The sequence below is a fragment of the Ranitomeya variabilis genome, chromosome 2 (genome assembly GCF_051348905.1).
Source record: "Ranitomeya variabilis isolate aRanVar5 chromosome 2, aRanVar5.hap1, whole genome shotgun sequence".
Lineage (NCBI taxonomy): Eukaryota > Metazoa > Chordata > Amphibia > Anura > Dendrobatidae > Ranitomeya > Ranitomeya variabilis.
The window spans coordinates 908,540,397-908,567,964 of record NC_135233.1 but is presented as its reverse complement, the minus strand read 5'-3'; the positions used below and the strand labels follow the sequence as shown (position 1 = coordinate 908,567,964).

The following is a 27,568-nucleotide window of genomic DNA, read 5'->3' as shown; positions in this document are numbered from 1 at the left end:
TGGGGTATCAGTAGGATGAGGAGTTTGTGCAGGTTGGGAATAGATGGTGATGGGGCTGGAATATGAGAAGTGAAACGTGTCTTTGTTGTATTCTCTGCAGACGAGTTGTAGCTGGAAGAAGTTGTCATGTCAGTCTGGGCCAGATGGAAAAGACAGGAAAAATGAACGATTCCATCAGAAAGGACGTCAGCGGTAAGACATTATCTGTAACTGTGATGTGATCTATGTTCTGCAGGGCTGGTATCTACCACTGACCATATGGCGGTAATATCCATATTGGTCTTTATATAGAGATTATCTTCAGTAACAGCGCGGTCATCTGCTGAGATTCTCCTCCAGTATTAGGGCGAGTCACCGAGTTGTAATCAAGGTTACCTGGTTAGGGGCCCACTCAGAAGCTTCGCCCCCCCTGAGCCAAAACCCTAGCTACGCCTCTGATTCCACTGCATTTATTATAGTGTCTCACCCTACGAGCAAACCCTCAGCTGTTCAAAAACATCACCACAATAAGTGACATCAACGCCTCCACTTACTTAGGCCAACAGGATAGTTTTATTTTTTCAGAAATATTTTTTTTTCAGTTGTCAACTCCTGGGGTGCGTCTAAATAGTCTAAAGAATATGATTTTTTTTTTTAAATTTGAGCTGAGATTAGCTTCAAGAGGGACAGACTGCAAACTGAGCCGATCAGAGAGAACAAGAAAGCTTGCAGTGTATATAAAAAAAATTGCAAATAATCTATGTAATGCTATAATAAAAAGTGTTCGAAGGTGTACAAAGTCTAATGTACAGAAGGTATGATTCAGTTATGACTGGTCACTATGAGGGCACACTTTGCTCCTGATCCTCACCTAAATGTTAGAACCTAGGCAGCATAATCAATAGACAGCAAAGGCAGGACATGCCGGCATAGCACAGTCAGGTTGATGAATGCATATGCAACCGATGGGTTAATATTTTAGATCAGAGTTCAGTTTTCTCAGGTATTAGCATGTACTAATAAGGTTAGAAAAATATGGTCTTTTATGTAGTTACACCAGAATTAATACTCCCAACCAGCTAGCCACCAAGCGTTAAGGTTAGTTTGGTAGTGCCACCACCTACTTCAGTCCCAGTCTCCATTTCCTGTGCATGCGTTGAACCTCTCCCTAAAGCCTCAGTTGGAGTACCCACCGGAGAGTGGCTCTGTTGAACTAAGTCAGGGAGATTTATATGACCGGCAAAACCATTACTTTCTGCATGGCCAGAGCGTTTTTTATCTCCAGATGTCTGCGGAGATACGAAAGAAAGTGCATGGAAAATTACATTAAAAATGCTTAGCTTGAACATATCATGCAAGTTAGATTTTTAGAAACACTACTAGAAAAGTCTAAAACAGAAACATAAAGTAAACATACAACCTAAAAAAAGAAGAAAGAAAGGAGGCAAGAGCACATAGGGTGACACTCTGTGGTAGAAGTAGGGTGGGGGTGAAAGGTGCTCACACCACTCCAACATAAGACGGTGTTCAGATTAGCTGCTGCAGTCGTGCCAGCAGATAGAAGATTCACTTCTTCTGCATATAAACGGAGGAAAGGTAGAAGGTTGGTGTTTGGAGATGACGTGCTGCTGTAGAAGATGGAAGAGTCAATACTCTGAGGTAGTTACAAGTAGCTTCATAATGCATTTCTGGTTCAAACCAAGCCTGTTTTCAAAATAAATCATAACATTGTTCGGTATGAACCAAAAACACGTAATAAGCTACTTGCGCCTACCTCATATTGTGGAACCTTCCATCTTCTACAGCAGCACGGTCATCTCCAAACACCAACCTTTTACCTCTCATCTCTTAACGGGAACTGATCATGTAAAATACTGCAGATTTCGGGTTAATCTGCAGGTTACTAGGGTTCTGACACAGTGCGGCGCCTGAACTGAGAGTTGCTGGGAAGAAATTAACTTTATACCTCTGGCGGCTTTCAGGGGTTCAGTCACGGGTAGCAGTTTCAGTCACCGCTCTGTGTATAGAGAGTGGCAGCTGTAACCGTGTCCCCGGCACTGACTGACAGCTGTGTCGAATACTGAGCTGCTGTCAGTCAGTGCAGGGGGCGGTCACAGCCCCCACTCTCTATACACAGAGTGGTGACTGAAAAGTGCCGACGCCACCCCATGGGGAATAAACTTCATATCCTCTCGGCAGTGGGGATCTCAATGCTGGCACCACACTGTGTCAGAACACTATTAACCTGCAGATTAACCCTATATCTGAAGGTCAAAAGCATTATTTTACATGCCAGGTTCCCTTTCAGCAGCCTAGGCATTCATGCTACCTGCAGGTAGGGAAGGCCGATCATAAGTCATGGAAGACAATTCAGCAAATTTCTGAGGTAAAATATTCTACAAATCCTGTTACCACCACCATATTCAGGACATTGCGTCAGGCGCCAAAGATGGACCTCCCATGCATCCTGATATTCTCAGCACATTATACAGCATTACAATGAACGGCACCCTTTAGACCCTTACACATCCGTCTAGGCTGGAATAAGACGTTGAAGGGGATCCCTTAACTAGTGTAATCCATGAGAGTAATCCATCTATGGTGCATAATAGTAGGAGGGGGCATAATACAGATTTTAGTATTGAGAAAGGATTTATTCTTCAAGACTGAATTCCCAAGGTGCAAAGCTGGATTAATGCATCTTGGCACAACAGTCCCAGCAGCAGAAGACATGTAGGGAGCCACATGGCCCATAAAGACCTCCCATTACTATTAATTCTACACAAAAATAGGAAACTCAGATCTAAACCTTTCCAGGATGAAATGAGGAATCCACAAGTAGCAAATGATCTGTGGTGTCAGCTATGCCGGATTCCTTTCCTACAGGCACTAGCAGGGTTGACAATTATTTAATGACAAGCTGAAGACCCTGATTCTGTGGGCAGCCCCCACACATGCATAGTGCAGAGGAGCATAGGCTGGATAGCATTAAATATTTTTATCATATATTTCTTGGCACTCATTATTTTGCCAGATTGCTGACAGTCTGGAGACTTTTCTTTCCATTTACATAAACTATGCAATGATTTATTAGGAAAAATTCACAAAGGCAATAAGAGACTTGAAAATCAATCTTCTAGGAGATGGCTGTGCCTTTCCACTCACACGTCTTGGCTGTTTTCCAGCGATCGAAGAAAAGTTAAATCAAAACTAGAAATATGACAAGAATCTGTAATGTCACTGGTGAAGGGCGATCTTCATTCACATTACATTACTGTCTTATCAGTGTTTTCTGTTCCAGTCTCCTGTCTTAGACCAGATGAAACAGGTATCTTTTCTTTGAAAATACACGTTACACAGGAAGAGGTTCAAACGGGCGATTCTATTTTAATATGAGTGTGCGGCCTTCAAGCAGGATTATACAGCCACTCACACATGGATTTTGGAAGTAAATGTACCACCCTCAAAAGATATATTCAATAACACAGGATTTTTGTGAATTTTGATGACAGATCCCCTTTAAAGGGGTTCACCTCCAGGGAACCTTTGTTAGTAGGCTTCCTGGACAGTAAACTGGTGACAAAAGGAGTTCCCCTATTGGGAGCAATAATCTGCGGGGAAACTTGGCAGCAAGTGTTCACTTTCCCTGTGGCATCACCACATCGGGAATAGAGCACTACACAGTCAATCTAAATCAGTGGGTCGGCTGTGTCATTCAGGACAAGACAGGTCCTGCCTCTCTCCATATTCGCTGCCTGTCTCCGAGTGTCAGAGAGGAGGCAGGCAGTAGGTGAGGAAAAGGCAGAGATGAAGTGTTGCCCATCCTCTGCACTTACAGCTCTCCTGCCTCTCTCCCTATTCAACGTCTGTCTCAAGAGTGTCAGACAGGGGGCAGGCAGTAGGTGGGGAATAGGCAGAGATGAAGCATTGCTCGTCCTCTGCACTTACAGCTCTCCTGCCTCTCTCCCTATTCACTGCCTGTGGCCTGTCTCCGAGTGTCAGACAGGAGGCAGGCAGTAGGTGAGGAATAGGCAGAGATGAAGCATTGCTCGTCCTCTGCACTTACAGCTCTCCTGCCTCTCTCCCTATTCACTGCCTGTGGCCTGTCTCCGAGTGTCAGACAGGAGGCAGGCAGTAGGTGAGGAATAGGCAGAGATGAAGTATTGCTCATCCTCTGCACTTACAGCTCTCCTGCCTCTCTCCCTATTCACTGCCTGTGGCCTGTCTCCGAGTGTCAGACAGGGGGCAGGCAGTAGGTGAGGAATAGGCAGAGATGAAGCATTGCTCGTCCTCTGCACTTACAGCTCTCCTGCCTCTCTCCCTATTCACTGCCTGTGGCCTGTCTCCGAGTGTCAGACAGGGGGCAGGCAGTAGGTGAGGAATAGGCAGAGATGAAGTATTGCCCGTCCTCTGCACTTACAGCTCTCCTGCCTCTCTCCCTATTCACTGCCTGTGGCCTGTCTCCGAGTGTCAGACAGGGGGCAGGCAGTAGGTGAGGAATAGGCAGAGATGAAGTATTGCTCGTCCTCTGCACTTACAGCTCTCCTGCCTCTCTCCCTATTCACTGCCTGTGGCCTGTCTCCGAGTGTCAGACAGGGGGCAGGCAGTAGGTGAGGAATAGGCAGAGATGAAGCATTGCCCGTCCTCTGCACTTACAGCTCTCCTGCCTCTCTCCCTATTCACCGCCTGTCTCCGAGTGTCAGACAGGAGGCAGGCAGTAGGTGAGGAATAGGCAGAGATGAAGCATTGCCCGTCCTCTGCACTTACAGCTCTCCTGCCTCTCTCCCTATTCACCGCCTGTCTCCGAGTGTCAGACAGGGGGCAGGCAGTAGGTGAGGAATAGGCAGAGATGAAGCATTGCCCGTCCTCTGCACTTACAGCTCTCCTGCCTCTCTCCCTATTCACCGCCTGTCTCCGAGTGTCAGACAGGAGGCAGGCAGTAGGTGAGGAATAGGCAGAGATGAAGCATTGCCCGTCCTCTGCACTTACAGCTCTCCTGCCTCTCTCCCTATTCACCGCCTGTCTCCGAGTGTCAGACAGGAGGCAGGCAGTAGGTGAGGAATAGGCAGAGATGAAGCATTGCCCGTCCTCTGCACTTACAGCTCTCCTGCCTCTCTCCCTATTCACCGCCTGTCTCCGAGTGTCAGACAGGAGGCAGGCAGTAGGTGAGGAATAGGCAGAGATGAAGCATTGCCCGTCCTCTGCACTTACAGCTCTCCTGCCTCTCTCCCTATTCACCGCCTGTCTCCGAGTGTCAGACAGGAGGCAGGCAGTAGGTGAGGAATAGGCAGAGATGAAGCATTGCCCGTCCTCTGCACTTACAGCTCTCCTGCCTCTCTCCCTATTCACCGCCTGTCTCCGAGTGTCAGACAGGAGGCAGGCAGTAGGTGAGGAATAGGCAGAGATGAAGTATTGCCCGTCCTCTGCACTTACAGCTCTCCTGCCTCTCTCCCTATTCACCGCCTGTCTCCGAGTGTCAGACAGGAGGCAGGCAGTAGGTGAGGAATAGGCAGAGATGAAGCATTGCCCGTCCTCTGCACTTACAGCTCTCCTGCCTCTCTCCCTATTCACCGCCTGTCTCCGAGTGTCAGACAGGAGGCAGGCAGTAGGTGAGGAATAGGCAGAGATGAAGCATTGCCCGTCCTCTGCACTTACAGCTCTCCTGCCTCTCTCCCTATTCACCGCCTGTCTCCGAGTGTCAGACAGGAGGCAGGCAGTAGGTGAGGAATAGGCAGAGATGAAGCATTGCCCGTCCTCTGCACTTACAGCTCTCCTGCCTCTCTCCCTATTCACCGCCTGTCTCCGAGTGTCAGACAGGGGGCAGGCAGTAGGTGAGGAATAGGCAGAGATGAAGCATTGCTCGTCCTCTGCACTTGCAGCTCATTATAATACAATTTCAACTATGGATTTCTCTAAATCAATAAAACAAATTTGTACGAGAAGGAAAGGATTTACCCAGCATTAGGGTTTGTTCACACTGGAGGGTAGCCAGCGTACATCTCGGATGAATGCGGACCAGCAATTTTTATCTCATGCCAAGCTGGTATGAAAAAAAATTGATGCATGTGGTGATTGGCAATGTATATTGTATGGCGCGCACCCATACCAGTCTATGGGTGTGTGGAAAATATTGGAGTGCAGTAAGATATACGACCTACTCACAGAATGGAGAATATGGAGAAACTAAGTTCTCCACCTTCTCCGCAGCTGTGATCCGACTCTTACGTGTGAGAGACTCAGATCACAGTAAAATGACCCTGGACTCCCGTACGCAGCAGAGCTTGAGCCAAGGGTCATTTGCACATTGCATACAATCCTCTCACATGTGAGAATGATCGGATGTTATACGCCGGTGTGAGTGAGCCCTTAGAGCCTTTATATACATGCCTTTAGTTTGGAGTATAAAATCTTGATGACAGGCTCTCACTAAGTGTCCCAGCCAGCTCGGTGATCCCAGTGAAAAATATTAAGTGAGAATAATACAGAATTTAATTTCTTACCTCTCGAATCATTAAAGTCCCTTCCCTTGAGCTACTTCTGAATGATTCTGATTGGGAGTTTTCAACATTTGGCGTCCCTGTGTTATATGGCTCATTATTCACAGTAGGTCTACACAAGAAAAGAACAAGAGGTCACGTCACTGGTGACTATGGTACGCGGGATCCAAGTCTGAACAGAAACAAATCACTTGAACAGGTCAATAGAAATGTTGTAGACATTCTCAATGTATAACACTAATCAGCATTTCCTACAAAGCGCATCGTTGCCCCTACAGCAGCTCTCCAGCAATGGTTTTGCTTTGCCCACACTATAATGCTAACTCACAAGTAATATTGTAACTGTGTAATTTGCTTAATCGCCATTAACTTTCATTCATACATGTTCCCACTAGGAGTATCTGACTACCAGTCCTTTACGTGCTCTCATGTGTTGGCAGGAGGTTAGTCTCCGACTTTCTGTGAACTACAGGATGACCGCTTTCACTCTGTATTCTGCTCTTGACAAATGAAAACTGTGCTATGATTGATCACTATAGGCAACGAAGACCATTTTTTTACTCAAATGTTTTTTACTAAATATAAGAGTCCAATAAAAAATTTCACATTAAGACATAAATTTCCATTTTCCCCACTCTTAACCCCCCTTACCCAACCCGCCCCCCCCTTCCCTTTTAGACAGCTCACGCTTTCCTCTTAACATATCCTGCAGTATTATATACGTTAACCATATACAATAACTTTTATTTGTAAACGAATACACTGTAAATATATCGTCAGAGAGGAAGAAATAATCAAGATGGCAGCAACAGAAATTACACTATTCTTTAATAATAGCCTGTATGGCGCTATTATACATTAGGCAATGTGCGGCTTTAAGAAAGTGACTTCCTTAAAGAACATTCTGCTCTCCTACAAGAGAAGAGTACATTAATGTGCAAGTACACGGTAACAGAGCTTACATAAGACGTGGGATGTCATTCACTGGCACAGTTCCATCCTGAGTCTCACTCCCACCATCTTCCTCTTCACTACTCTCAGACTCTTCACTGGATGACGAATAGTCTGTCACCTTCTTGATTGGTCGATTGGTCTCCTCAATGCGAAGTTCTCTCAGCTCCTTTGCCAACGCAGTCAAGTCCTGCAAAAGGATACAGATATTTATATCCCCACATCAATCAAAAAGGAGAATGGAGGGGCTATCGTCCCAAAAGCGAGGGTTACACTTTGCCATAACCAATGAGGAAACAGCCAGACAAGAAAATTACGCACATCGCTGTCAGACACAAAGACAATGTATAAGGCAGAGGTAACATTACAAGACAGGTTATTCCATTACTGACTTCTTTACAACTATGTATCTATTGCATAGAACAGATGGATATACATTTTTGTGAAGTTTCAAAATATTCTGTCATAGTAAGCTGGAAAATAGGCATTATTTTCAGCTGTTACAATGTAGTAATCTTTTAAATTAACTTTTTATTGGCTTTAATTCAAAATCTAAATTTGCAAATAATTTTTCCCAGTTTACTATGAATAAGCCATGATTATAAGACAGCGTCATTTCCCAACCGGGACATCACAGGCAGCGTGGATAGTTCTGTGTATACAGGTCATGCTTATAAAGCAATGTAGGTGAATTCGTGAAAAAGCATGAGAACTCTGCCGAAGATGGATTTGCTGAATCTGTGAAAAAAACATGCAAAAGACAAAACACAGCATTGGTCTTACCATTTCCCCCTATATTTGTGACCAATATCGCCGCCAATGCATTCGATCAGGGTTTAAGGAGAAAAAAGTATTTAAAATTACTGCATTCAGCAATTTCCAAACAGACCAAAGGTTTGCATTACTTTCTATAGGCATTTTCTGCAAAGAGCCTCTTCTAGGATGCAAGATTTAACTAAGCTAATTACATAGGTAACTCAAATAAAAAAAATATATATTTATTTGTTATATATATATATACATATATATATATATATATGTATATATATATATATATATATATATATATATATATACTAGCTGTACTACCCGGCTTCGCCCGGGTTAATGACTGCTGTTAGCAAAATAGAATGTGTTAACAAAAATTTATTCTGCACACAAAAACCACAAAACAAATAGATAGAAATGTAATTATTAAAAGGCAAAAACTAAGCAAATAGAAGCATTTCACAACATATATTAGCTTTGTTATACTGAGAATGTCTTTGTTGCCTATATTAACCAATCAGAGCTCAGGTTAATTAACTGTAGCAAAATAGAAGCTGAGCTGTGATTGGTTGCTATTGGCAGCCTGATAAATCCCCAGCCAACAGGAAGCCCTCCCCCCTGGCAGTATATATTAGCTCACACATACACATAATAGACAGGTCATGTGACTGACAGCTGCCGTATTTCCTATATGGTACATTTGTTGCTCTTGTAGTTTGCTTATTAATCAGATTTTTATTTTTGAAGGACAATACCAGACTTGTGTGTGTTTTAGGGCGAGTTTTATGTGTCAAGTTGTGTGTGTTGAGTTGCGTGTGGCGACATGCATGTAGCGACTTTTGTGAGATGAGTTTTGTGTGGCGACATGCGTGTAGCAACATTTTGTGTGTTGAGTTGCATGTGACAGGTTAGTGTAGCAAGTTGTGTGCAGCAAGATTTGTGCATGGCGAGTTTTGCGCGTGGCGAGTTTTATGTGTGGTGCATTTTGAGTATGTGCAAGTTTTGTGTGAGGCAACTTTTGCATGTGGTGCAACTTTTGTACATGTGGCAATTTTTCTGTGTGTGCAAGTTTTGCATGAGGTGAGTTTTCCATGAGGTGAGTTTTGCACGTGTGGCGAGTTTTGCGTGAGCCTAGTTTTGCATATGGCGAGTTTTGCATGTAGCGAGTTTTGAGTGGTGACTTTTGTGTTTCGACTTTTATGTGGCGAGGTTGGTGTGTGTGTGTGGTGAAATGTGTGCTGAGGGTGGTATATGTGTTCAAGCACGTGGTAGTGTGTGGCGCATTTTGTGTTTGTGTTCATATCCCCGTGTGTGGTGAGTATCCCATGTCGGGGCCCCACCTTAGCAACTGTACGGTATATACTCTTTGTCGCCATCGCTCTCATTCTTTAAGTCCTCATTGTTCACATCTGGCAGCTGTCAATTTTCCTCCAACACTTTTCCCTTCACTTTTTCCCCATTATGTAGATAGGAGCAAAATTGTTTGGTGAATTGGAACGCGCGGGGTTAAAATTTCACCTCACAACATAGCCTATGACGCTCTCGGGGTCCAGACGTGTGACTGTGCAAAATTTTGTGGCTGTAGCTGCGACGGTACAGATGCCAATCCCGGACATACACACATACATACATACACACATTCAGCTTTATATATTAGATATACCTGTATGTAATCTCCTGTATATAGTATATACCTGTGTGTCATCTCACCTATATATAGTATATATCTGTGTGTCATCTCCTGTATATAGTATATACCTGTATGTCATCTCCTCCTATACATAGCATATACCTGTGTCATCTCCTCCTGTATATACTATATACCTGTAGGTAATCTGCTCCTGTATATAGTATATACCTGTGTGTCATCTCCTCCTGTATATAGTATATACCTGTATGTCATCTCCTCCTGTATGTAGTATGTACCTGTATGTCATCTCCTCCTCTATATAGTATATACCTGTGTGTCATCTCTCCTGTATATAGTATATATCTGTGTGTCATCTCCTCCTGTATATAGTATATACCTGTGTGTCATCTCCCCTGTAAATAGTATATACCTGTGTGTCATCTCCTGTATATAGTATATAGCTGTATGCCATCTCCTCCTGTATTAGCCCTCGTTCACACGTTATTTGGTCAGTATTTTTACCTCAGTATTTGTAAGCTAAAATGGCAGCCTGATAAATCCCCAGCCAACAGTAAGCCCACCCCCTGGCAGTATATATTAGCTCACACATACACATAATAGACTGGTCATGTGACTGACAGCTGCCGGATTCCTATATGGTACATTTGTTGCTCTTGTAGTTTGTCTGCTTATTAATCAGATTTTTATTTTTGAAGGATACCAGACTTGTGTGTGTTTTAGGGCGAGTTTCGTGTGTCAAGTTGTGTGTGTTGAGTTGCGTGTGGCGACATGCATGTAGGGACTTTTGTGAGATGAGTTTTGTGTGGCGACATGCGTGTAGCAACTTTTTGTGTGTCGAGTTGCATGTGACAGGTTAGTGTAGCAAGTTGTGTGCAGCAAGTTTTGCGCATGGCGAGTTTTGCGCGTGGCGAGTTTTATGTGTGGTGCCTTTTGAGTATGTGCAAGTTTTGTGTGAGGCAACTTTTGCATGTGTTGCAACTTTTGTGCATGTGGCAATTTTTCTGCGTGTGGCAATTTTTCTGCGTGTGCAAGTTTTGCGTGTGGCGAGTTTTGCACGTGTGGCGAGTTTTGCATGTGGAGAGTTTTGCGCGTGGCGAGTTTTGAGCGGCGACTTTTGTGTTTCTACTTTTATGTGGCGAGGTTGGTGTATGTGTGGTGAAATGTGCACTGAGGGTGGTATATGTGTTCGAGCACGTGGTAGTGTGTGGCGCATTTTGTGTGTGTGTTCATATCCCCGTGGTGGTGTGATTATCCCATGTTGGGGCCCCACCTTAGCAACTGTACAGTATATACTCTTTGGTGCCATCGCTGTCATTCTTTAAGTCCCCCTTGTTCACATCTGGCAGCTGTTAATTTGCCTCCAACACTTTTCCTTTCATTTTTTCCCCATTATGTAGATAGGGGCAAAATTGTTTGGTGACTTGGAAAGCGCGGGGTTAAAATTTCACCTCACAATATAGCTTTGACGCTCTCAGGGTCCAGACGTGTGACTGTGCAAAATTTTGTGCCTGTAGCTGCGACGCCTCCAACACTTTTCCTTTCACTTTTTCCCCATTATGTAGATAGGGGCAAAATTGTTTGGTGAATTGGAAAGCGCGGGGTTAAAATTTCACCTCACAACATAGCCTATGACGCTCTCGGGGTCCAGACGTGTGACTGTGCAAAATTTTGTGGCTGTAGCTGCTACGGTTCAGATGCCAATCCCGGACATACATACATACATACATACATACACACACACACACATTCAGCTTTATATATTAGATATATATATATATATATATATATATATATATATATATATATATATATATATATATATATATATATACACACATACATACATACATACACACACGTACACAGTGGGGAAAATAAGTATTTAATAAACCACTGATTTTGCAAGTTTTCCCACCCACAAGGAATGAAGAGGTCTTTAATTTTTATCTTCAACCAAGTTTGCACAAACTAAACCAGGGATTTTGGCCCACTCCTCCATAGAGATCTTCTCCAGATCTTTCAGATTTCAGGGCTGTCGTTGGGCAACCTTGAGTTTCAGCTCCCTAAAAAAAGATTTTCTATTGGGCTCAGGTCTAGAGACTGGCTAGGCCACTCTGGGACCTTGAAATGCTACTTGCGGAGCCACTCTATAGTTGCCCTGGCTGGGTGTTTCGAGTCATTGTCATGCTGGAAGACCCAGCCACTATGCATCTTCCATGCTCTTACTGAGGAGGTTGCTGGCCAAAATCTCACGATGCATGACCCCATCCATCCTCCCCTCAACACAGTGCAGTAGTCCAGTCCCCTTTGCAGAAAACCACCCCCAAATTATGATGTTTCACCCACCATGCTTCATGGTTGGGATGGTGTTCTTGGGGTTGTACTCATCCTTCTCCTTCCTCCAAACACGGCGAGTGGAGTAGATACCAAAAAGTTCTAGTTTAGTCTCATCTGACCACATGACCTTCACCTTCGTGCCAATGGATCATCCAGATGGTCATTGGCGAACTAGACATTTGCTGGCGTGAGCAAGGGGAACCTAGCATGCCATGCGAGATTTAAAATCCATGACAGCGTAGTGTGTTACCAACGATAATGTTTGAGACTGTGGTCCCCGCTCTCTTCAGGTCATTATTATTATTTATTATTATAGCGCCATTTATTCCACGGCACTTTACATGTGAGGAGGGGTATACATAATAAAAACAAGTACAAGTCATTGACCCGGTTCTCCCGTGTAGTTCTTGGCTGATTCCTGACCTTTCTCGGAATCATCATTACTCCACGTTGCGAGATCTAGCATGTAGACCCAGACCTAGGAAAATTGACAGTCATCTTTTGTTTCTTCCATTTTCCATAATTGTGCCAACAGTTGTAGCCTTCTCACCAAGCTGTTTGCCTATTGTCCTGCAGCCCCATCCCAGCCTTGTGTAAGTCTAAAATTTTGTCCCTGGTGTCCTTAGACAGCTCTTTGGTTGTGGCCATGGTGGAGAGGTTGGAGTGTGATTTATGGAGTGCATGGACAGGTGTCTTTTACACAGATAACGAGTTCAAACAAGTGCAATTAATACAGGTAATGAGTGCAGAGTAGGGGGACTTCTTAATGAAAAACTAACAGGCCTGTGAGAGAATTCTTGCTGGTTGGTAGGTGATCAAATACTTATAAAATGCAATTTAATTGTTTAATAATCATACAATGTGATTTTCTGGATTTTTTTTTCAGATTCTGTCTCTCATAGTTGAAGTGTTCCGATAATTACAGACCTCTCCATTCTTTGTGGGTTGGATAACTTGCAAAATCGGCAGTGTATCAAATACTTATTTTCAAATTTGATTGTGAATATTCATTAGACCCAATAGAACAATATTGGGAGTAGAGGGGAGATTTTCAAGTTATTTCTGAAATGTAAAGATGGTTCTAGAATGTAGACAGTGCTCCCAGATTAATATTTGGGTTGGATTGCAATATTAAAGCCCACTAGTTGTCTGGCAGTGGCTTTTTCCTTTTCCATCTTCCCATTTAAAGCGCATGAATTAGCAGAGCAGAGCACGTTCATGTGCGTGTGGGGGGAATCAGGATAGATACCGGTAGGCCAAACTGAAGAACTTGCTGTGGGAAGTATGTTTATATAAAAGTCTTTTAGAATTTTATTTTATACTAATTAAAAAATATAAACTCAGAATTGTTTATGTTGTATGTATAAAATATACATGCAAAACCGGTGCCGGCTAAATGCTCCATGGAATAAATGAAAAATATTCCCAAACGCATTGGTATTAAATTACATATTATTATTTACAGCTTTAGATAAGTAAACTGGAAAAAGGTCTGGAGGCGAAACTCAAGCGAGTTATTTTATCTCAATGGGAATAGAGAATTATCTGGAGTTAAAATGACTATAATACCAATTGCGTGGATTACCATTAGTAAGAGAAGCAGCTTTTTTAGCTTCAATAAACTCATTTACATTAAGTGCATCTATTTCAAATATGTAAAAATTGCACAAAATGTTGTTTTTAGGCTTTTTGTGTTTTGTTTTTTTTTTTAATAAGGGAGAGCTATTACCTTCAGCAGTAATAAATTACATTACTGTTCATTAACATGTTAATGAAATACTAAAGTGATAAGAAAGCTCTGCGCAGAGCCAGTTACAGGTCTATTAATTCGCATGCCTTGGGCAGTCAATAGAATTGCTCCATTCTCAGCCATTATCCAAACTGCTGAAGACATACGATTACGGCTGGAGCATACACAACACTCACTCTCATGCAATTAAAAAATATAAATTACAGTTTTAGAATTAATGATGCAAATTATGACGGTAGCACATATTAAAAGGACTATTACCTAAACCTTACTACTTTTAACCACTTTTTAAGTGAAAAAAAAAACGGATTAAAACATTCTGCTGCTTCTTTTAATGTTTGCACATATCTATATATTGGCGAGTTGTGCAGTGCGCACATTGAAGAGATATGCTACAGTGGAACAAATATGTTTTATATAGGGGGGCTGAGGTTCTTTTAGGCAATTTTTACATGAATATTTCAACCCCAAAGCATAGGATTGTGGCTCAGTAGATGCCACAGGAAAAAAAATGAAATTCTCAGTATTTCCTACCTCTCATTAATAGAATGTTTAGCAATTTGTATTATTTAATATGCAAATTGTCTCTTCAGAGAGGACGTGCCCCTGTACTAACCAGCCATCAGTACTGGCATATTCAGCTTGTTACAGTGTTTCTATCAGTTTCCAAAGCTAATGATCAATGTGAATGAATGTGTAATACAAGGCAAGAAAGACTTTCTTACCGTTTTGTTTTTAGTTTTCACCCTCCGCGGCATGACCTTGCCATCATCCGCGGGAATTGCCTGTGAGATAACAGCCTGTAGAAAGGTATCAAGTGTGAAAGGAAAGGAGAATAAGACACTTGGGATCCATTCGCGATCTGTCCCAGGTTTCCTGACCATGACATGCCCCAAATGTGGAAAGCAGGTGGAGATTTTTTTTTTTTATCTCACAAGAACTGTAGCACACACATAAAAATCCACTTACAACCGACGATGACAGGCAGCCTGGAAATGAATGGAGCAAGTCATATCCTCCATAATTCGTGAACACTTCCACACAGCAACACTCAAGAATAAGGAGTACAACAATGATTCTGGAGAATCCTTTCTTAGAGCTCAACGCTGATGCTTAGTTATTCCTCTTCGATATATAGGCGTAAACTGACAAAGGGGAGCTACTATTCGATTAGCAATAGGGTGTGGCATACACTGGCAGCACTGATTGGACAGTCAGACTGTTCCTCAATTATTCCTCTTAGGCATAAGTTGACAACTGGGTGTTGCTATTCCATAAGCAATGGGGTGTGGCATACACTGGCAGCTCTGATTGGACAGCCACACTGTTAGACACACCTGCAACTGGTAACATCATGTTGTCAATCAATTCATATTTTTTTCTAGGAATTACTGAAGAACGGCATAATGTACAGCCTTAAGAAAAGAGAATCCAGAATTATTTTATTAAAAATTTACTAAAAACTGGCACATCGGGCAAGTTGATCGCTTCGCTTAAATTTCCCTCCTCACTCATGCACGGACCCCACAAGCATCCATGCACAATGACCATGCTAGACACAGATACAATAAGCCATATCATGTATGGGGTGAGTAATCTAACAGCGGGTAACAGACCCTGTCATAGACTTCGCTAAATTCTAAATAAAATTTGTAATACATAGATCATAACCTACAGTTTCGGAGGGGTTGCATAATAAATATATCTAAATATCTAAATATATGTATCTATGTGTATATATATATATATATATACACACTCACTGGCCACTTTATTAGGTACACCTGTCCAACTTCTTGTTAACACTTAATTTCTAATCAGCCAATCACATGGCGGCAACTCAGTGCATTTAGGCATGTAGACATGGTCAAGACAATCTCCTGCAGTTCAAACCGAGCATCAGTATGGGGAAGAAAGGTGATTTGAGTGCCTTTGAACGTGGCATGGTTGTTGGTGCCAGAAGGGCTGGTCTGAGTATTTCAGAAACTGCTGATCTACTGGCAGGGCCGGTTTTAGACAAAGTGGGGCCCTAGGCAAAAGTTTAAAATGAGGCCCCCAATGCTCACATACATATTGTCGTTTGGCTCTTGTTTCTCGGCCTCTTTACATCGTCTGAGGACGAATCGAATGATGGGGACAGAACACTAGTAGATCAATCTGTCCCCATATAGTATCATGCTATAAGCAGCAGGGCTGTGTGTGTGTGTGTGTGTCTATATATATATATATATATATATATATATATATATATATATATATATATATATATATATATATATATATATATATATATATACACACACACACACACACACACACACACACACTCTAGTCTGTTCAACCATTATTTTAAAATGTGCATGGAACACACACACGATCACTGTATGTTTATATAGAATAATGCAAAAAATTATATATATATATATATATATATATATATATATATATATATATATATACACACAATTAAACACACACGCACATGACACATGCTTATACACACACACTTATACACACATTCATACATGTACATGGCACGCACGTATACACACATACACGGCACACACTTATATACACACACATATATATGGCATGCACTTATACACAGACACATACATAGCATTCTTATACATACACACATACATAGCGTATATATATATATATATGTATATATATATATATATATATATATGTATATATATATTACACACACATATGGCACGCACTTATACACACAAATATATACATGGCACGTACTTATACACACACATATATATACATGGCACGCATTTATACACATACATGGCACGCATTTATACACATACATGGCACGCATTTATACACACATACATACACTCACATATATATACACATAGATACACACACATTATATATATATATATATATATATATATATATATATATATATATATATATATACACACACACACACACACACACACACACGGCAAGCAAAGACACACTTATACACACACATACACGGCACACACATGCAGCACAACAAATGCTCATTTGATACATGTGATTCACATAAGCACACACTACACATGACACACGCTATACACACCACACACACACACACACACACACACACACACACACACACACACACACGACTTTATGCTGGAGGGAATGAGATGATGCACACTATCAGATGCAGCTCCTCCTGCTCCCAGCAGACACCTTTCTGCCCTCTCCTCTGCTGGGACTGCCGACAAGAGCAGGAGTTGCTGACAGCAGGACAGGAGCCATCATCACCAGGAGCAGCACACACACAGTGGGACGGTGCTCTTTACTTATCTGCTGGGTCTCTCTCCCTTCGCCTCAGAGGCTCCGTTCAGCAGGACAGGGCGCTGGCCAATGAGCACTTCAATCACGCTGATGGGGGAGGTTCAGTGGCCGCTGCTCCTGTGCTTCACTGCAGGCTCCTATTTTACTGCTACAAACATTCCCAGAGTACATGGCCTGTGGTGACATCACGGTCACATGGCAGGTCACCTGATCGTGATGTCACTACAGGTCCTTAACCAGTCTCTACTCGGAAGCTTCACTGATAATGCTATTATCAGTGAAGCTTCTGCTGTAGATGCTGGGGGCCCCCAAGGGAGTGGGGGCCCCAGGCAGCTGCCTAGTCTGCCTGGCCCTAACGCCGGCCCTGTCTACTGGGATTTTCACGCACAACCATCTCTAGGGTTTACAGAGAATGGCCCGAAAAAGAAAAAAAATCCAGTGAGCGGCAGTTCTGTGGGCGGAAATGCCTTGTTGATGCCAGAGGTCAGAGGAGAATGGGCAGACTGGTTCGAGCTGATAGAAAGGCAACAGTGACTCAAATCGCCACCCGTTACAACCAAGGTAGGCCTAAGAGCATCTCTGAACGCACAGTGCGTCGAACTTTGAGGCAGATGGGCTACAGCAGCAGAAGACCACACCGGGTACCACTCCTTTCAGCTAAGAACAGGAAACTGAGGCTACAATTTGCACAAGCTCATCGAAATTGGACAGTAGAAGATTGGAAAAACGTTGCTTGGTCTGATGAGTCTCGATTTCTGCTGCGACATTCGGATGGTAGGGTCAGAATTTGGCGTAAACAACATGAAAGCATGGATCCATCCTGCCTTGTATGGAGCATCTTTGGGATGTGCAGCCGACAAATCTGCGGCAACTGTGTGATGCCATCATGTCAATATGGACCAAAATCTCTGAGGAATGCTTCCAGCACCTTGTTGAATCTATGCCACGAAGAATTGAGGCAGTTCTGAAGGCAAAAGGGGTCCAACCCGTTACTAGCATGGTGTACCTAATAAAGTGGCCGGTGAGTGTATATATATATATATATATATACACTCACCGGCCACTTTATTAGGTACACCTGTCCAACTTCTTGTTAACACTTAATTTCTAATCAGCCAATCACATGGCGGCAACTCAGTGCATTTAGGCATGTAGACATGGTCAAGACAATCTCCTGCAGTTCAAACCGAGCATCAGTATGGGGAAGAAAGGTGATTTGAGTGCCTTTGAACGTGGCATGGTTGTTGGTGCCAGAAGGGCTGGTCTGAGTATTTCAGAAACTGCTGATCTACTGGGATTTTCACGCACAACCATCTCTAGGGTTTACAGAGAATGGTCCGAAAAAGAAAAAAAATCCAGTGAGCGGCAGTTCTGTGGGCGGAAATGCCTTGTTGATGCCAGAGGTCAGAGGAGAATGGGCAGACTGGTTCGAGCTGATAGAAAGGCAACAGTGACTCAAATCGCCACCCGTTACAACCAAGGTAGGCCTAAGAGCATCTCTGAACGCACAGTGCGTCGAACTTTGAGGCAGGTGGGCTACAGCAGCAGAAGACCACACCGGGTACCACTCCTTTCAGCTAAGAACAGGAAACTGAGGCTACAATTTGTACAAGCTCATCGAAATTGGACAGTAGAAGATTGGAAAAACGTTGCTTGGTCTGATGAGTCTCGATTTCTGCTGCGACATTCGGATGGTAGGGTCAGAATTTGGCGTAAACAACATGAAAGCATGGATCCATCCTGCCTTGTATGGAGCATCTTTGGGATGTGCAGCCGACAAATCTGCGGCAACTGTGTGATGCCATCATGTCAATATGGACCAAAATCTCTGAGGAATGCTTCCAGCACCTTGTTGAATCTATGCCACGAAGAATTGAGGCAGTTCTGAAGGCAAAAGGGGGTCCAACCCGTTACTAGCATGGTGTACCTAATAAAGTGGCCGGTGAGTGTATATCTCTGTCTATCTACCTATATATACATCTCTATCTAACTGTCTGTCTATCTATCTGTCTGTCTGTCTGTCTGTCTATCTATCCATACATACACACACTAGCCAAGTGGGACAGAGGCTACAAAGAGTATCTTTCACTATGGAGGACCTAGGAGACAACCCATTAGTTTTAATAGGTATTGTGTAATGTCTCATGTTCCCTGTGGTGGGCGCTGGAAGAAATTTGAATTAGAACAAGATTTCCCCAAAGACTATAGCTACTTGGTGGGAATCCAGTCAACGACACATCCTGTAATCAATTTATTGTTGGGGGTAGGACCTTTCTAATGAAAATAAATTTACCAAAATATTACAATGCTTTTATTACTAAAATGTTAATGTCTGATGAATAGCTACCACGTTATTCTCTACTATGAAGTAGTCTTCATGTGTCAATACTGACTTCTTGCCCAAAAACTCAGAAGTCTTTTAATATGCAGCATTTTTGCCCCTACCGTACCCACCAAATACAACTGATGTATCATTAGATGAAACAATGGAACCTAAGGTCAACAAACAAACAAAAAACGGAGCTCGCATTAATTCAGCTGGCACATTTTGTTCCGCAGTAGTTAGTAGGGGGGGCTGGCAGTAGACAACAGAGGGACAGCTTCTTCCACAATAAAACTTAATGCAGCACGTAGTAGCACCAAATGTGTTCTGCGGGTTTGGGTAAATGCAGAGTCTGGAATAGTGGACTCACAATGTACTTTAAAATCACCTGTCAAGGTAAAAAAAACGACAGGATTTTTCCTCTAGCTTTCTGCTGTTGTCAGCAGTAATAGCTCAGTTTTCAGCACATTGGTGTTGATAATATCAGGATAGAAACTATTAAAGTGTCCTGTGGATCCATCAGAAACCAAATCCATCACTGCAGTCATGACGCTAATGAAATCACTAAATGGCATTGTTCTAGGACCACTTTGACGCCATTCACACTTGCATCAGGTTTCTGTTGCTTTTGCAAGGTCAGAATAGCTGAGCATGCTGCACCATTCTATCCAAGAAGAGCCCATTATCCGTCAATATTGCTTTTAAAAAAACAAGCAGATGTTAATGCACAATGATTGGATAGATCTGTCCTGATCTATCATGATTTATTCATTATGATAGATTCTGTAAATACAAGCCATCACACTAGTTATGCATAGCGCTTTAGTTTGCAAAAGTTATCAGTCCTCCCCTGAAGTCACCCCCCTGGTGATGTGTCAAGTTTCTTAGGCTAAGTTCCCATTTGCGTATGTGTCCACAGCGTATCGTCTGCATGCGCAAATGCATGCCAAAACGCATGTAAAAGCATGGTTACGCCTGAGCATCATCTGGCGCATGACGCAAACCAAAACGCTGCGTGTGTATGCGTTTAAATGCGTTTAGCCATGCGTTTGCGTTTTTTAAGCGCATGGTGGGGGCGGCGACATAATTTTCTGGACATGCGCAGTCTAAAGTACACGTGTATCGAACCCATGTCCTTGCGTATCAATGCGTTCCCATAGACAGTAATGCGTTGTTTGGATGCAATCATCCGCAATTGTCCGCATGCGGACGATTGCGAAAAATTTGACGCCTCAAAAAAATGCAATATGTTGCGTTCGCCGGACCCCCCCCTTTACTTAAACTCTCCCTTTTAGTCTGGTCTCTTTGTTGCCCTTTACATTTATTCCTGTCTGTTCTCCCCTCTTACAGTCTCTAGCATTCCCATTTGCCATACTGCCACCTTTCTACACCTTTTTGATACCGATTTACATTACTAGCCCCTTTTCTCTATGCCTGGCAAGCTGTGGAACGGAAACTACTCCTGGCGGTGGAACGCAAACGTCATTTCCGGTTGCGCACTTACAGTACACACAGCTAAGCCCCGCCTCTTTCTTATTTCAATCGCTCCAGCTTCCACTGCTGCATCCAACTAGCTGTGGACGCCGCGCTGGTGCAAGCAGGACTACAGCCATTACCTCAGTGAGTAGCTTTATATATTTCTTTTAGATTTCCACGGCCACCAATGCAATTCTATCTGCCACTACCACCCATGCTATGCTCCACCGCCACTAAGAGAGCATATACTCTGGGACAACTTGTCCTTATACACAGTATGGTTGACTGCATGACACAGATATTACACTGACACCGGTTGGACATATGTTCATGGTATCTCAACAACCTTCCCCCCCTTCCCTTTCTTTTTTGGCCACATTAATCCTACGTTTTGGGCTATATACCTATTATAGAACTATTAACCATATCTTCAGTTTCCCTGATATATATATATCCTCTAATACACTCTAGTAATGTTTACTGTACCTTTCCCCGTATTTTATAGTTCCTTCCAATTGGGACCAGGTATAGGACCCACGTTTAACTTTGTCCACGAGTTATCTTCTACAGGTACGAATCTCGCCGATATTTTATCCTACATACCATTATATTCTGGTTTTCTAATCTACCACCATACATTACATGTTTGCCGCTTTTCACCTCTACATACCTACCTATTACTAGGGTTGAGCGAAACAGATCGGCCAATTTCAAAAGTCGCCGACTTTTGGGAAAGTCGGGTTTCGTGAAACCCGACCCGATCTCACTGTTGGATCGGGTCGGCGATCTTCGTTCCAAAGTCGGGTTTCGTATATATATATATATATATATATATATATATATATATATATATATATATATATATATATATCGAGCAGAGGGCGCATCACCGCGACTGAAGGTAACTACAGGTCATTGACCTACATTACCTTCATTCCTGGGGGTTTACAGGCACGAGCACAGCTGCATTATAGCAGAGCTCCTGCCTGTAAAATATTTTAACCCTTTCAGATGGATTTACATCGTGGGACGTTACAGATCTACGGAGGGTATGTATATTGTTGGTTTATTATGTTTCCTTTGTTACAGAACGAGGCTCTTCAGGTGGATTACCAGTATAATAAAATATTACAACAACCTGTGTCTTTATTTCATTAAAATACTTTGCAATATTGTGTGTGTGTGTTTTTTTAACCATTTCATACAATTGGATTAATAATGGATAGGTGACATAATTGACGCCTCTCCATTATTAATCTGGCTTAATGTCACCTTACAATAGCAAGGTGGCATTAACCCTTCATTACCCCATATCCCACCGCTACACGGGAGTGGGAAGAGAGTGGCCAAGTGCCAGAATAGGCGCATCTTCCAGATGTGCCTTTTCTGGGGTGGCTGGGGGCAGATGTTTGTAGCCAGGGGGGGCCAATAACCATGGACCCTCTCTAGGCTATTAATATCTGCCCTCAGTCACTGGCTTTACCACTCTGGCGGAGAAAATTGCGCGGGAGCCCACGCCAATTTTTTCCGCGATTTAACCCTTAAATTTAATAGCTACAGCGCCAAAATTTTGCACATACACACTACTAACATTAGTAGTGTGGAATATGCAAAAAAAAGGGGGATATGACATGGTTTACTGTATGTAAACCATGTCTCATATCATGTCGGGTTTAGGCAGGAGAAATGAAAAGCCGGCAATTGCAATTACCGGCTTTTCACATATATCGCGCTGAAGTAAATATAAAAATATATAGATTTTCCATTAACTTGCATTGGGTTTCGTGTTTCGGCCGATCCCCGACCCCGACTTTTCAAGAAGATCGGCCGATTTCACTCGACTCGACTTTTGAGAAAGTCGGGTTTCATGAAACCCGACTCGACCTCAAAAAAGGAAAAGTCGCTCAACCCTACCTATTACAGTATATCCATCCTCCTTGCATGCAGTCGGGTAGGTACCTTTCCTCCATATCCCCTTTTTCCGTTTGATTACCACTCCCGGCACGGCTTCTTGCCTTAGGATATTGAGGATGTCCTCATTGTTTTGTCACCTCTTTGGTTTTTTGTTTGTTTAGTTATATGACATGTCATGGTTATTTGTTTCGCATTTTTTGCTTTATTATTACTTTCTTCTCTTATGACTATTAGACTGACGAAGGTCCATGTGGGACCAAAACGTCTTTTGTTGGACAGACTGCAATAAAAATCTTCATAGGAAATTCTTGCTAAGTTGAGTGCCAAGTTTTATTTGTATACTTACCGGCCTGGGAACCTACTTGTGCACCACTTCACACAGCTGTGCTAAGTTTCACACCACATCCAGGAACATGGTCTGATCATACCACAGCTCCTTGGCAGGGAGGGAAGCAAAAGAGAATATACAGACAGGACAGTATGAGAAAAACATTGCTTAAAAACAGGCAGTGAACTGTTTTCCTTCACAAAAATAATCAGCTGTGTGTGATCCCCTGCTGTAATGTCTGTATACTCTCTCTTGTTTCCACCCCTGCCCAGGAGCTGTGGTATGATCAGACCATGTTCCTGTACGGTCAGACACAGCCATTACACAGTACACAGCAGGGACACATGTATAAGATTATCTCAGCACAGGAACATTTTATTTAACACATCTAATTGTGGATCTTATTTTTATTCCAAAATCTATGTAGTTTGTGGGACAACCCCTTTAAAGTACCTTTTAATATTCTACATTGTGACTAAGGCCATGTTGATGCGAACATATTTGAGGCCTTAAAAAAATGTTTCAGGTGGAAACTTCTTCTGCGGACGCTCCTATTTAGGGAACTTTTTGGAGTTTTTCTTTTTCTGAAACAGTTGTGAAACATTTTGGAAATGTTTATTTCTGACGCGTGTGTTGCAGTTTTTGATTGAGCAGTACCTACAATGGAGAGGTTTCTTTCAAGATTCATTGCGAGATAGTGGAGTGATTCTTCAAAACATAAAGGGGACCTGTCACCTGAATTTGGCGGGCCCTTTTTTCGGTCCGATGGGCGGTGTTTTCGGGTCTTTTATTCACCCCTTTCTTTCCCACTGGCCGCAATATTGTCTTGAAGTTGATTTGCTTTCCTCCGTAGAACACGCCTGCGCAAGGCAATCTTAGTATGCAGTATGCTTTGCCCAACTGCAGGCAAAGCCGAAAAGCATTAGTGCGCATGCGCCGGCGCACTATGTCCCGGAAGTATTTTGCTGTGTTCCAGCGGGAAAGGAAGGGGTGAATAAAAGACCCAAAAACACCGTCGATCGGACTGAAAAAAGGGCCCGCCAAATTCAGGTGACAGGTTCCCTTTAAGAAAAAAAACCTCCCCAAAATGTTTTTCTCAAGCAGTTTTGATGAGGTTTTTGAAGATTTTGGAAAGGATCCACTACCAAAAAGAAAATCCCTCAAAAAGCTCCAAGTAAACATAGCCTTCTCTTGCTGGATAAGCAACATCAATACAATATATAACAGAACACACCTTGCAAAACATCATAGCACTTCATAAACAGGGAAAAAGGTGTATAAACCCACAATGTAGGAAGAACTGTCCCCCTGGCATATATCCCAACTTCCCTCATCATCAGTCGCAGTATAATTGCGATTCCTTACGTTTCCTCCTAATAAGTAAGCAACGACTGGGTCTGCAGAGCATGATTCTATATAAATGAATGGAAGTCGGTGAGTTTGAAATGAAGACACGAAACCTGCTGATATTACACTCAGACCAGAATGGGTCACAATGTGGACTATAAAACGGGATCACTAACCTCATCTATTGCTTTCTTATAGCTCTTTGTGCAAGGGAGGGATAATCAGCATCGGAGAAAGCAGAGCAGGTCAAGGGAAAAACACAGGGAAGGAAGCAGGTTAAAGATACAAGTGTTAGTTCCATGCTTGTCAAGCTTTCTGACAGGGCAGACACACAGCCAAGTGCTCGCCAGAGGACACAGCACAGCGCACGAGGTGCCGATTCACTAACACACCGTGCATGCTACAGTACAGATACGTTCATAGTGTCACGCGGCATTCAACATAATACAGGAACACGATACAGACGTACGTCATTAACTATAAGAAGGTTAATATTAAGTCACACACCCTGCAGTGATAGCACATACTAGCACAATGACGCTTATGTAATCAGCCCCTCTCCCTCCAAAAAACCCGCCTAAAAACAACACAATTTTGTAGAGCAGTACTAAACAATCAGATGTACAATACAGATAAACAAATACTTGTGCAACTTATTTTGTAGACTCCCAGGTCACTTCACTTTATCAGATTTTGAATTTACCACAACTCCTTCCCACAAGTGAATTACTGCCCCGGGAAGGGGTCCGCATGCTGGGGGCGGCTAGATTACATAGCCGAGATCTGTCTAACAGCTGAGCCATATGCATATGATTATTGCTAATTAGTGAGCATGCTCGGATAAGGTGTTATCTGACCATGTACTGAGTGACTTCGGTGTGCTCGTAAAATATGTTCCTACACCTGCACGTCTTACGGCTGTTCGACAGCCACATAACATGTAAGGATTGCCTAACAAACAGGCGAGACATGCAGATGCATATTTTTCGAGCACATTGAAGTCACTCGGTTAGCACATGAGAACGCTCGGATAACCCCTTATCTCAGCACATTCGCTCATCACTACTGCTAAAGATCCATACAAACTAGGGCTTATTACCGCAGAAGAGTCCCTTACAATGTGTCCCTAGAGCTGCCCTCCATTTTCAGTGATGGGAATAAGCTTTTGGGAAGGGGCAGTGGCAATTTTCAATGGCACTGACAGAAAACGCCAAGTGCTGAGCTCCACAATCTCCAGTAGTTCTACAGGGAATGACTGCAGCAGGGGCATGGACCTATTCCACCCAAGCATTTCAGAGCCCAGTTCTCAGGGTCAGTGGGTGTCCTTGTGGCCGGACCCCCACAGATCACAAGGTTATCACCTATGGTAACTCTCTAATGGCCAGTCCTAGCTGACCCTTGAAGGCCTTAGTTTCTGTTTTATTTCCAGAAACAGTGTTATGCCTTCATAGGCTGTGTCTGGCAATGAAGTCCAACCACAAAAATTAGAGATGAGCAAATATTTCAATATTCGGTTCGGATTGTGATCGCCATATTTAAAATATTCGCCAAACGCCATTGGAGTCAATGGGAGTAGAGATGAGTGAATATGTTTGGAAACGATCGTCAAACATAAATTCGGCAAAAATATGGTACGAATATGGCAAATTTGGATTTGGCGATCGTTTTCTGAACATATTCGCTCAACTCTAGTCACAATGACAAAGGTCAGATATCAAAAAAGCTTTATAAAAAGCCAAAAAACAAACTTAAAATCACTCAAATTAGATTTTAATCAAAGTCTGTAGCTATACTGAAACTTGTAGCCATCAGAGATAGATGTACGTGGGAGGCATCCAGGGAGCTGTTCTCCCAACCAGTCCATGGCATAGAATCTGCAGATACTGATACACCCTCATCATTCACGAGAAATTAAAACACATTTATCTCACAAAGTCTCACCTCTCCTCCTGCTGCTCGCATTAGACTTATTAACATTATTAACTACACAAAAGCGCTTTTCTACATCTGTGCTTCCAATGTGGAGCCGCCAGATCAGTGAATAGCAATGTAAAGCACCAGCAGAATGTCTGTTGTGTCGCTCACTAACCTGTCATCTTTATAATGTCTCCTACCAGGGGGAACGCAGAAAGACGACAACGGCTCAATAGAGAGATTACTAAATATTGGGAAATGACGGCACACAGCACAGTAATAAGTAGCTCAGAGCTCACGGCTGGATCTCTATGTACAAGGACAATAAGGGTATACAGGGAAACGCACATTTACCTAACAGACACGCGGTGCAGTAACCACATAGACAAAGATACAGACTAATCATTACCAGTTCACTTTATTCTAGGAGGTGCGCCAAGTATTTCATGATTAAAAAGGTCATCTGTGAATTAATTTAATATTCACATGCTAGGAAATGTGATAAAAACAGCAAAATAACAAAGGCTCACCCCTTTAAGTCACTGCCGCTCTAGGTTCTGATGCCGATTAGTTCTACACTGCTGATTCACATGCCATGTAAGCAAGTGACTGCTGCAGCCAATCACTGGCTGCAGAGTGAAAATCTAGGCAGGTAACCACTGCAACCAATGATCTCATGCAATCTAAGCAGGTGACCACTTGGGCCAAACACTTGCGAAAATAATTTATAGCCACCACCTCTTCAAGAGGTATCCTTAAGTTTGGAAGTTATCACCTATCCATGTGATAGGCAGTTTCTCAATCGCTGGGGATCGGACTGCTGGGACCTTCAATCTTGAGAACCAGGGCTCTCAAGAGTCTAATGTGAATGGAGCAGTAGCTGATCATGCACATTGCTGATCCATTCATGGTTATGGACGTGCTGTGTTTGGTTACCTCAAGGAGGACCCATTAGGGATGAATGGAGCATCAGTGCGCATGATCAACGACTGCTCCCTTCACATTAGACTCTTCAAAGCCT

General features: G+C 42.8%; 1 protein-coding gene across 10 annotated transcripts in view; it reads right to left on the bottom strand.

Annotated features, from left to right (window-relative positions):
* TNIK (TRAF2 and NCK interacting kinase) overlaps window positions 1-27,568 on the bottom strand; it is a 342,780-nt gene that overhangs the window by 37,250 nt on the left and 277,962 nt on the right. For 8 of the 10 annotated variants that reach the window (XM_077290529.1, XM_077290535.1, XM_077290538.1 and 5 more), the window contains 3 exons: window positions 7,439-7,617; window positions 6,480-6,588; window positions 1,104-1,268 (listed from right to left, as the gene is read on the bottom strand). In XM_077290529.1, the coding sequence (XP_077146644.1) occupies window positions 1,104-1,268; window positions 6,480-6,588; window positions 7,439-7,617 (453 nt within the window). The remainder of the gene's footprint in view (window positions 1-1,103; window positions 1,269-6,479; window positions 6,589-7,438; window positions 7,618-27,568) is intronic. The other 2 variants (XM_077290531.1, XM_077290534.1) reach the window with 2 other exon arrangements.